Source organism: Drosophila nasuta, unplaced genomic scaffold (genome assembly GCF_023558535.2).
Source record: "Drosophila nasuta strain 15112-1781.00 unplaced genomic scaffold, ASM2355853v1 ctg316_pilon, whole genome shotgun sequence".
Classification (NCBI taxonomy): Eukaryota; Metazoa; Arthropoda; class Insecta; order Diptera; family Drosophilidae; genus Drosophila; species Drosophila nasuta.
The window spans coordinates 1-11,441 of NW_026869503.1; the positions used below are offsets into that span (position 1 = coordinate 1).

General features: G+C 58.3%; 2 protein-coding genes across 2 annotated transcripts; one reads left to right on the top strand and one right to left on the bottom strand.

Annotated features, from left to right (window-relative positions):
• The first annotated feature begins 3,500 nt into the window (after positions 1 to 3,500).
• LOC132797912 (integrase/recombinase xerD homolog) lies at positions 3,501 to 4,248 on the top strand. Its single transcript, XM_060809665.1, has 2 exons — positions 3,501 to 3,799; positions 3,870 to 4,248. The coding sequence occupies exons 1-2, from the start codon at positions 3,501 to 3,503 to the stop codon at positions 4,246 to 4,248; spliced, it is 678 nt and encodes a 225-aa protein (XP_060665648.1).
• Positions 4,249 to 10,103: 5,855 nt separating this feature from the next.
• On the bottom strand, positions 10,104 to 10,493 carry LOC132797913 (uncharacterized). Its single transcript, XM_060809666.1, has one exon. The coding sequence runs from the start codon at positions 10,491 to 10,493 to the stop codon at positions 10,104 to 10,106; it is 390 nt and encodes a 129-aa protein (XP_060665649.1).
• Between the last annotated feature and the right edge of the window lie 948 nt (positions 10,494 to 11,441).

Sequence of the window (11,441 nt, forward strand, 5' to 3'; positions counted from 1 at the left end):
GTTGACGAAAATACAGCATGGAACAAAACTCGCGTTGACATGTGATAGTCAATGCGGGTTTTCCCTCCGGCTGGTAAGACCAGAAGGGTGGGCCAGAATACTCAGAAAAGCCGTTCCGGGGTGGTAGCCGGGGCGGCTTTTTGTTTTCTGGTAATGACTTACGGAACAGGGAGCCGCGCCGGTTGCGTTGTGCAATCCGCGTGAATCGGTTCCTTTGATCTGCCCTACATCAGTCATCCAGACACAATATGCCGCGCATAGGTTGGCGGCAAGGTGAGAGAGCTGGAAGAAACGTGCGGCCTTGGGATGCTGCCCATAGGAGGCCTGTGGGATGCGTCCAATGTGTGATTGGCTGTCGCACGCACCGACATGGCAAAACGCCACTCACGGGACAGATATGGCCCTCTTAGAGGCATGTTTTTGATAGGGTGTTCCTAATCGAGACGGAGGTGATTTCCGGGCTTCATCTCTGATTAACCGCAGTCCGCCGCCGATTCGCGGGGTTTAGAGTGCTGTTTAGAGCGGCTAAACCGCGTTAACTTGGTGATATAAAAGCGTTATCACTTCCAAAACCAAAAGGCGCGACGACGTGTCGCGCCTGTCGCCTTGCCTGTAACAATAAGTGATCGTGCCGAGCGTTCGTTACTTGTTCCGCAAACGACCGGGCCAAACCATCGCATCAGGGCGGCATCCATCATATCCCGGTCCATAGCCTCGACCTTCTCCGGGGCATGTTGCCCGCGCTCCGCCAGACTTCATCGGCGGCGGACATGGATACCGCCAACGCCTCCCGGAACTCGGCATCATCAAAGCCGCGCCTCCGGCCATAGTCCGCCACAGCCTCGCCAAGCTGCTCAGGTGTGGACCCTGTGATCTTCGGTTCGGGTGTCTCGTTCTTGTATAGATCGGCAAGCCTTGCCGTCAGAGCCTCCATGCCATCCCGAACAACCTTGGTGGCTTTGTGCGGCTGCAAGTCTGATTGCCGGCACATATCTTCAAGGATGGATTTCAGGCGGCTGGTCGAATGTTCATAGGCAATCCCGTGCGGAACCCCGTTGTCGTAGGCCATGCGTGACGCCACTTCCGCCACGCCTGTAAGGCTCACCATCCTCTGTCCTTCGATGATAGCAACTTCGTTATCAGGCAGGGATGACATGAGCCGCATGGCCTGCGCCTTCCGTCATTCTCGGTCGGCCTGTGATCCCTGACCGGCCAGTCATAGGCGGCGGCGATCCTCTGGCATGTCTGGCGGGCGTGAAGGCTGTCCATCTCACAGGCAAGCGGGCAATCGGTCCCATCCTCGAACACGACCGAGGGCATGAAGGCCGGGGCGGCGTTCCGGTCCAGAACAGGACGCGCCCACAAGCAGCGGACGGCGTGCGGGTCCAGCGTTGCCGGGTCGGCCATCACGGACGGGATTTCGGAGGCGGTGCGGTAAGGGCGGCGGCTCATATGTTCATGCCTTTTGATTTAATGACTTAACGAATGGGTGACAGTTTACATTTTTGAATTATCGAAAGCACCACGAAACCCGGACAGGTATGGCCTTCCGCCGATCTCTTCTTTTCGGATCCCAAGAACCTCCTGCGCGTAGCGGGCTGCTCTCATGTGGTTGATCCCGATAGCTTCTCCGATCTGTCGCCATGTGTGACCCTTTCTCCGGAGGGTGATGATCTGGCGCTCCTGCTCTGGTGTGAGCGGCTTGCGTGGCCTTCCCATCATGCGCCTCCTTTCATCGCCAGCACGTCCGGCACAGGCTGACCATCAGGGCGTCATCATCTCCGCCGCTTGGGTCCAGCCATTCAAGAGCCTGTCGTGCCTTGTGCTGAATGTCCTTCAGCTTGCGGGCTGGCGTTCCTGTCAGCCTCCGGCGCTCGATCTTCATGCAGCGTGTCACCCGGTCGATCTGGTTCCAGATAAGGGCGCGGGCTGGCTGCGATATGTCCTGATTGGCTTCATTGGCGAGACGGTTCCGTGTCCGGTCCAGCGCGGACAATCGACGGGCTGCGCGTTCTGCAGGAGTCATGCTGCCTTCTCCTTATCAATACTTCGCGCATCCATTGCGCCCGGTCTGCCATCCTGTTCGCCAGCCAATGCACGGCGCGGCCTTCTGTGATCTCGGGCGGGAAGCCATCGCTGCCGGGGTGAGTGATCTGCACAAACAGGTCCGCCATCTGCTGCATTTCATCCAGAAGAACAGACGGCGACCGCATGTTCATGACGGCCTCACGTTCTTCTGGTGTCAGGTCTGTGATGGTTTTGGGAGGTGTCTGCTTCGCGCTCATGAGTATGCGGCCTCCACCTGTCGGCACAGTTCGGCGGCCTCGGTCTCTATTGTATCAAGGAGCCAATAGACTGCCTGCTTCTGGTGCGGTGCATAGGTGATGGGATGATCGTGAAGGTTCTTCAGGATCGAACCGATGACGGCGACCCGGTCAGCCGTGATCCGGGCGGCATCAACTTCATGGTTAATTTTATCGGCGGGCTTCTTCATGGCGCCACCTCATCAATCACAGCGCAATGACGCTCGATTTCCTCACCGAGAAGATGGGGCGCATCCGATCTCGTTGCGTGTTGGATTGGTGGTGTCGCTGTCCGGTGCGTGGATCAGGCCACGACCAGCCCACCGGGCCAGTGATGCAAGGTGCGCGATTGCAATGGACGCGGTGATGATCTCGTCGCGGGTATCCTTGGCGAAAGGCGGGACCTCACCTTTTGCGCCGATCTGGCGCGAAGCTGGCTTGCTCATGCCGCGTCTCCTTTCTCTGGAAGCGCAAGATTTGCGTCGTCCAGCTTGCCAATAATCCTCGTCACCCAATCGCGCAACTTCTCCAGCGGCGGCGGCTCGGATGCTCCAAGAAACCGTCCAGAATCGTGTCGAGTGCATACAGGTCACAGGTGACGGCGTGCGTGGCATCGTCCAGCCGCTTTGCTTCGGCGTTGTTCATCGCACGGCCTCCACTGCATAGGCGTGGCCGGTCACAACGGGGTCAGTCTCGACCGTCCCCATGGCAATGACAAAAAGAGACTGCACAGAAAACCACGACAGCGCCCGTGCGTATAAACGCGGCAAGCGCCGGGTGGCGCTGCTCTATGCTATAAAAGGAATCAGTCATCGGCTTGCCTTCCAAGCTGGTGATTAGGCAGGCGTTGGAGGCTCGAACCCTCCGCGTCTGCCGCTCGCTATGCAGTCAAAAGTCATCAATGCAATATGTGATTTATTCGTTATTGCAATCTTTTGACTGCATATATCTAACGTCCGATAAGAAGGCATTATCGGACACCCAGACCATGACGAACGATCTGACAGTGAAAAGCGCCCCGGTTGCTCTCCCGGCATCCATGCAGGAGACGGTGAGCGGTCTCGTTGGTGATTCCTGTCGGCATCCACGGCGCGGGCCTATCGCTCCGATCTGGCTGCTTTCATCGCGTGGTGCGGTCACCACGACCTTGCGCCCGTCCCATCATCGCCAGAAGTGATCTGCTCATACATCGGACACATGGCGGAGGCGGGTAAGCGTGCCTCATCCATCAGCCGCGCCATCGCTGCGATCTCCTGCGCTCACGAACTCAAGCGGGTGGAGCGGAACCCCTGCCGTGATGATCTGGTGAAGCGTGCGCTCAAGGGGATGCGTCGCCGCATCGGAACGGCTCAGGAGAAGAAAGCCCCGGCCACAGCTTCACGGGTCGCTGTCATGCTCGAAACCCTGCCGGACACATTGAAGGGCAAGAGAGACCGCGCCCTGCTTTCCTCGGCTTCGCTGGCGCGTTCCGCCGCTCTGAACTGGTGGCGCTGGATGTGTCCGACATTGAAGCAGTCGAAGGCGGGGCGCGTGTCACGATCCGCAAGAGCAAGACGGACCAGACAGGGCGGGGCAGGTCATCGGCATTGTGGACGGCCTGCAGCTCCGCCCTCTGGCGGCTGTAGCAGAATGGGTCCGCGCTGCCGGTATCACGTCCGGCCCGATCTTCCGCTCTGTGGACCGGCACGGCAACGTCGGCGCGGAGGCAATGTGTGACAGACAGGTCGCCCGGCTGGTGAAGGACGCGGCGGAAGCTGCTGGCCTCGACCCGGAAACCTTCTCAGGTCATAGCCTACGGGCTGGCTTCATCACCTCCGCCGCTGCCAGCGGGTGTGACGCCCTCCGCATTGCGGAAACCTCACGGCACAAGAACATGGACATTCTGCGCGGCTACGTCCGCACGGAGAACCTGACCAAGAACTACGCGGGCGCGGCGTTTATGTGATAAAATCACATATATTATAACGCAATAAACTTATTAGATTTAAAACCTCTTGGAACAGTTGAATATATTACGTTTCCATGAATGTCTTTTTCATCTATTACTCTAAAGTAATATTGTTTATTTTCTTTTTCAGCTCTCTCTATAGCTTCATATGCGCTTTTAAATCGTGCAAAAGAACGCCATTTTCCCTCAGAACGAATATATTCCTGAGTGACATAATGTAGATTTTCCATTCCCAAGCCACCTTATTCATATACGGTTTATCTTGAGGTTCCGCTATTAGCTGGCCAATACGTATCCCCGGCGCGCTCCATCTGCCTGACCATTCACTTGCATGTTCTGAACGTGCGAGCAATGACCTCCCTCTTTTCCTCTTCCACAATAAGGGGCGCACATTGCGTCCCCTGTTGTTCGTAATCCGAACCCACTCCGCGTTTATGTGAGCGGAGCCTCCGCCCATCAAAAGAAACACTTTCTCCCCGCCCTATTTCCGTATATACAGAAACCATGCTGGTGATCACATGGGATGAACCAAAACGCCTAAAGACCATCAGGGAGCGAGGGCTTGATTTCTCCGACTGGATGAAACGTTCTTCCTTAATTCTCTGGTCCTCCCCGCCAAGCAAGGCCGCCTGATGGCGATAGGACCATTCCTTGATGGTGTGATTGCCGTCGTGTTCGTGGAACTGGGATCTGAAGGGCTTTCAGTCATCTCGATGCGTCCAGCCAGCCAGAAGGAGCGGAAATACTATGAAGAAACTCACCTCTCTTAAAGGCGTCACGGAACGCCGGGTGCAAAGAATGATTGCGACCGATCCCGATGCCCCAGAAGCCACCGGACGAACAGCTTTCACGCGCTCGGTCTTTTTCATCAGCCCTTCCTGCTTTGGCGGATAAAATGAAGGCGGGAATCTCACGTCGCCCCATTGGCCGCCCCCGCAATCCCGAGAAAAAGGTGGCTGTTTCTCTCCGGCTCGACCCCGACGTTCTGAGGAAGTTCAAAGTGGATGGGCCCGGCTGGCAATCCAGAATCAATGAAGCCTCCGCAAGGCATAGCCGATATTTCCGACTTCATTCCTTCATGAAGTCATAAATGCAAGATTGCATGTGTTTCGTTCCGCTGGCAGGAATGGAACCCATGCAAAAACAGAACCCTCAAAACCCTTGCCGTGGTCGCTCAGAAGGCGGTGTCGGCAAAACAACGCTGGCGGTCAATCTGGCTATTCTGGCGGTGAAGGACGGCCTCCGGGTCGCTCTGGTCGATACTGACCCGCAAGCCTCGGCGGCTGGCTGGTGGAAAACCCGGCAAGCCGACGATCTGGTCATGATAGAGCGTGACGCGGCCATGCTGCCGGACATTCAGAAGATGGCTCAGGCGGAGGCTTCGATCTCCTGATCGTGGACACGCGCCCATCAGTGGAAGGTGAAACCCTGCGGGCTGCGAAGGCGGCAACCGCTGCCATCATCCCGACACGCCCCGGCATCCTCGACCTTCGCGCCATCGCATCCACTGCGAACGTGATCCGCTCCGCTGATTGTCCGGCCTGCATCGTCCTGAATCAATGCCCTCCGCCGCGCGGTGTTGGTGAAGCCACCCTGACCGCCGAGGCGAGAGAGGCGGCAAACAGCATCGGCCTGCCTGTCGCCCCCTCCGGCCTGCTCGTCTCTGGTCGCCTACTCCTACGCCCTGAACGATGGCCGCGCCGTCTGTGAATATGAACCGGACGGCAAGGCTGATCTCGAACTCCGCGCTCTGTGGCGCTATCTCCGAAAGGCTTACCTCGATGGCTAAACGCGCCTCTCTCACCTCCGGCCTGTCAGGTCTCGCCAGTCAGAAGCCTGCTGCTTCACCCTCTCCCGCAAAGGCCATCGCCAAGGTTGCGGAGGCAAAGGGAACAGGCTGATCCACGACCCACGGCAAGGCGATATTGAGCAGGCTGTGAAGCCCGCCAAAACAGGACGCCCCGCACGCTGCCTGATGGCGTGAAAACCCTCTCTGTCCGCGTCAGCCGTGACGTGCAGAAAGCCCTCCGGCAAGCCGCGCGATCATGACATTCCCATGCGGAAATCATCATGAACGGCATCATGGACCAACTGGCGAAGCTGGCCCGGTGATCCTGCTTTGAATACCGCTGCCATCATCCGCCCGACACGCCCCGCACTAACGGTGCAATGGTGTATGAAGAGCCGTCTTTGCATGGGTGGCAGATGGGTAGCCGCTTGGGTGGCAAGGTGGTAGCCACGGTGGTAGGTGGCGGGTCGCTGACAGGTGGCCTTCATAGACCATTGCACCGTTAGTGCGGGGCTGTTTTGAAGGAGAGTGTTCCTGATGTATCTCGGCCCTCGTAGGTTCAGCCTCAAGCGCCGCATCAGCGCCCGCACATCGTGGAAGCGTTACGTCCGCCACAGCCTCGGCGTAAAGCCCCTCGCGGGTATGGATGGCTCACAAGCCCCAAACGGGCCGCATACAATCGCGTCTATTACCGGAAGAACAAGGCATGGAAGGGAGCCGGACCGGTCCTGATCCTTCTGGCCCTCCTGATCCTCGGCGCGATTGGCAACATGCTCCCTTGGTGTGCCAGCGCCGCGCCCGGATATTGCGGCATCGCCAGTCCGTCAGCCCGGAACTCGTGGAGCGGAGGGCCTGTCTGGTCCGGTTGGCGTTCATCAGGTCTATGTGCGGCGCAATGGCGGTCGTGATGTGCTTTCCGTCGATGTGCATGGGAACCGTGACAGTGACGTGTGTTGCCCCGCTGGCTGTGTCCTGTCGTCACGGGTCTTTATGTCGCCGTTGGAGCGAGCATAGTCCCACAGTTCCTTCAGAAGCGTTCCGACCCCCGCAACAGTTGCCCCGTTGCCGTCCCTATTCAGGAACTACGGAGGCCGCCGCTGCGCTGCTGCGCTATTCACAAGGGCATGTCGCATCCAGTCAGGAATGATCGATCCAATTTTGGCGATACCTGTCGCCGCCCATACCATTGTGCTGACCAGACTCCCCACCTCGCCGGCAAACTTCTTCATGCTGTCAGGGTGCGCGTTCAGGTAGCTTCGTGGCGCGGTCCAGCCCGTCAGTGATCTGGTCCAGAATATGAACTCCGGGGCCAGCCTCGAACTTGCCAAGCGTCACGGAAAATCGGGCGATGGACGCATCAAGCAGCTTCACAGCACCAGCTGGGCTGTTCAGAAGGGCGGCGTTCCCGGCCTGCGCGTCCTGTCTCGCCACAGCGGCGGCCTGCCGGTTGATATTGCCTGTCGATCCTTCCGTTTCATTTATGATGGAACCCACGTTCTGCCGCTGGATATGCGAAGAAATGAACCCCCGATCAAAGCGGCTCAGATACTTCTCTGCGAAACCGATGGGGTCCGTGTGCAGCATGGCTTCAGCATCAGCCGGCAGGCTCCCATCTACCCGAAAAGCCCGGCCTTTATCCATGCGGCCCGGTCCTTCTTCGCCATGCGTCTGGCGCCATGTTCAAACAGGTTGATGAAGGACTTGATGGCCTGTGCGCTGTTCTGCGGGTTCACTTCAATGAAATGCGTCATCCTCGCCAGCCCTTCGGCGCTGATGTCCTGCCCCATCGTCAGCTGACCTGAAGAGTTCTGGATTGAACTGCCTTTCGTGAAGCCGCCTGATACGTTCATCTGTGCAAGAAGAAGGTCCGCCTCCTTATTCGCCCTTTGGGTGTCGAACTGGCCCGTCTTGCGGTCATAGAACCTGTTACCAACGTCCATTCCCTCAACGAGCCTGCGCCTCTCTTTGCGCGTCATCGCCGGATTTCCGCGCAAGATCATGCTCTGCTCGACGCGCCCGAGCATGTCGGTGATAGCGCCCTGCTCCCGCAATTCACCCCGGACAGAGCATAGCCCTCGGAGGCGTTCCGGGCGACGTCCATCGGGGTCAGGACTTTGTATCGCTCAAGGTTCTGGTCTGCGCTGCCTGTGATTGCCTTCATGACAGCGGGGTCAGTCCTCACCCGACTATCGGAAAGGGCGTGTCATAGACCTGCTGCACCCCGGCATAAGCGTTGAAGCTGCTTTTCGCTCCTTCAAAAGCGCAGTCCCGCCAATAATGGTCTTGAGACCAGGTGAATGATAGCCCGGAATATCGGCCCCGATGGCCCTGCGGAAACCTCCACCATGATCCGATCCGCCGCGTCCTCCGGAACCTCCGCCAAGGCCTGACCCGCCACCACCCATCGCGGCCTCATCCAGCCGACCGACCCGCACAGATGACAGGCGGCCAGCCTCAGCGATCAGTTCACGCATCTGCTCACGGGCGGCGGAGATGGCTGACGTGATCCCATCGAAAGACAGGGCTGCACTTCTCGCCTCTCCCGAAAGGCTGGCAGGCTGCTGCTGTCGATTTCCTTGAGGGAACGGCTCAGGCGGCGGAGGGAACCTTCCTGCTCTCCGATCTCCCTCAGTGTCGTTCTGAACCTGTTTCCTAGACCGATTGCCCGTTCAAAGCCGGATGCGATCTCGGCCAGTATCTTCGGGGCGTCCGTGATGAATAGGTATTCGCCTTTGACGGTATAGGCTTCTGTCATTGGTTCCTGCCTGCAAGCGCGCGTGTGATGCGAAGGGCTATCCGCTTGGTGATCTGCTCATCGTTCCTGAAAGAGCGGGGATAATCACAGAGCAGGGGCGGTTGCGTCGGAGTTCCGTCCTCAAACCACTTCGCTTTGTCGCTAGTGCTGCCAAAGAGTGATCTTCATGCCTTCAGCCTCGGCGCTGTAGCTGCCGGCCATCTCGCCCGATCTGCGGCCCGGCTCGTTCTCTGGAAAACCATGCCGGACACGATCCTCCTTTGTGCTGTCGGCCAGCTCATCCCAAGGGGCAGCGCCGCCGCATGTCCTCGGTCTGGTATGTCCCGATCTCATCCTTGGCGGCCTGCTGAAGATCCTTCGCGCCCTCTTTCAAGCCTTTCTCGATCTCGGCAGAGATGGCCGCCTGCGATCTCTTGAGAAAAGAGAGGAAGGCGGTTTCGTTCATCTCTGCCATTGGCTCGACCGCCTATTTCCTGAACTGAATAGTCTTGCTGCCGCTGTCCCACCTGACGCCCTCCGGGTTCATCCAGACAAGGTTCAGATTGAACGCGGCGGTCAGGGCGGATTCCGGCATGTGCTCCTGATCACTGAACGGGATGCCGTGGTTCGCCAGAAAAACCGCTCTGACAAACTCGGCATCCTCCATCAGTTTCCCATTGCGGCCTTTTCGCGGGCTTCTTCCGTCTTGTGGTCGATCCCTCCCGCATCAGGGTCTTTGCCTCGATCCATGCGCTCAATCCCGCATCGTCCACCCTGTCCAATGCTTTGAGCATCATGTCTCGGGTGGGGTCTGGGGCATGATGAACGTCTTGTTCTGTCCATCTTCATGGTATCGGACTTCATGCAAAGCTTGCCGCCGTGAGAAACGCAACACGGCCTTCATCAGTGGATATTTTTCCGAAACCTCCTGCGCTGCGATCCTATGACCGAGGGGCAGCTTCTTCCGATATTCTGCCTCAAACGCTGCATCAGTCGCCCCACGTCACGACAAAAGACGGAATATCTTTGTCGTTCAGATTGTAGGTTGATGGCCTCCACGAAAAGCCGGGGATTTCCGGGCGGGTGTTTTCTTTTCTCGGTCATATCAGACGCCTTTCATCACAGACGCGCAAAGGGCGGAGGAGGGTCCGTGGCATATCCAGAACCTTCAGGACTGGCATGGGCGGCACTTTCAGCACCCCAAGAGCAGCGCGAAGGGACGGGATTTGGTCAGCCCTGATCCGGTTACCGCCCGCACCAAGGCAGAATATTGGCTGCGGTCGATCTGAACACCGGGAACACGAACCCCGGCCAGTTTGTGAACGTCGATCATTTCTGGTTCCTTGTTACTGCATAAACCCCGATCAGAGCCGCCTCTGCTCGTCCGTCATCCTTCACGCGCTTGAACTGGTCGGCTGCTGTCGGGAAGAGCTGCATCGCCCTGGCACGCGCTCCGCCCTTATCGGCAGGGCATCCGGTCGCCTTCTTCCAGACGGCTGGCGTCACGGTGGAGAGGCTTGCCAAGAGCAGCGGCCACGCCCTCGATGACGCCAACACCACGACCGAACGCAAAGGCACCCACGGCACCTCTCCCGGTCTGGTCGAGACCTTCTCAAGCCATATCTCCGCCGGGTCATGCGCCCTCAGCATCGTCGCCAGTAAAGGGGCGGACACGACGTTGCGCTGCTTCTTCCCAACTGTGACGGCCACGGTCGGCATGTCGAAAATCTCGATCAGGTCGCCAGCATTGGAAAGGATGGCGACGGCCCCGCTGTTGCCGGGGTCGATTGTGGCGATGGTCACGCTGCTACCGCCTCACTCTGCCAGCCTGCACCATCCCATTGGCGAAACAGGTGAATGCTGCGTCCGGTGCTGCTTCAGGAGGGCAAGCGTGTCGGAGGAATGGCCCGCACGTCACCCGCCAAACAGGGCGCACCATTGCGGAGATAGACCCGGCAACCATGCCAGACGATCTCCTTGAACACGGCTTCAATCAGTCGTGTGTCCGGCTCTGGTTTCTGCTCTGTCTGATGGGGCGTTTTCGGCATGAAAGAGGATACCGAAACAAGCCGCTAAAGTACAGAAAAACCGTTGTTTTCTGCGGTTTTAGGCGGTTAAAACTCCGGGAAATATAGCAGGATCGTACAGTTATTTCAGTCAGTCGCGCCCTCTGGAAATGCTAACATTGTACGCTCAAACTGCTCACATCGTACATCTCAAAACATGCGCCTTTGACCTGTACGCTCGCGTGCTTTCTGGGTGTGGAGACCTGCTTCGTCGGCAGCTTCACGAGCCTCTGGAGAGATGGCGGCGATCTTGACGGCGCGCTGCGCTTCTGTCCGGTCGATGCCGAGTTCGCGGGAGGCGGCATTTATCCCCGACTCTGGCCGTCCGCCCTTTGGTTTCGTCGCAACTTGCGACGAAACTCCCTCAGTAATCCGCACCCACTCCGCAATGTGGTCCGCCCGCTCCTGAACAGTCAGGCCAGAACGGTGCAGGTTCTCTGCGATCTCCCATCATTTCAGCGGGCTTATTTATTCCCCGCCTCGGGGTGGCGCTTCTAACCTCAACATTCCCCAACAAATTCAGGCTTCATTCATCGCTCAGTACCGGGGTAATCCGGGGTAGAAAGAAGCCACCCGGCATGGGGCATGGGTCTGGGGTCGA

What these genes read in the sequence shown, in the direction of transcription:
- LOC132797912 (XM_060809665.1), top strand. Translation starts at nt 3,501, where the DNA reads ATGGCGGAGGCGGGTAAGCGTGCCTCATCCATCAGCCGCGCCATCGCT. An exon ending in CTGAACTGGTGGCGCTGGAT is followed by an intron (nt 3,800 to 3,869) that starts GTGTCCGACATT and finishes CGGACCAGACAG; the next exon opens with GGCGGGGCAGGTCATCGGCA.
- LOC132797913 (XM_060809666.1), bottom strand. Translation starts at nt 10,493, where the DNA reads ATGCCGACCGTGGCCGTCACAGTTGGGAAGAAGCAGCGCAACGTCGTG.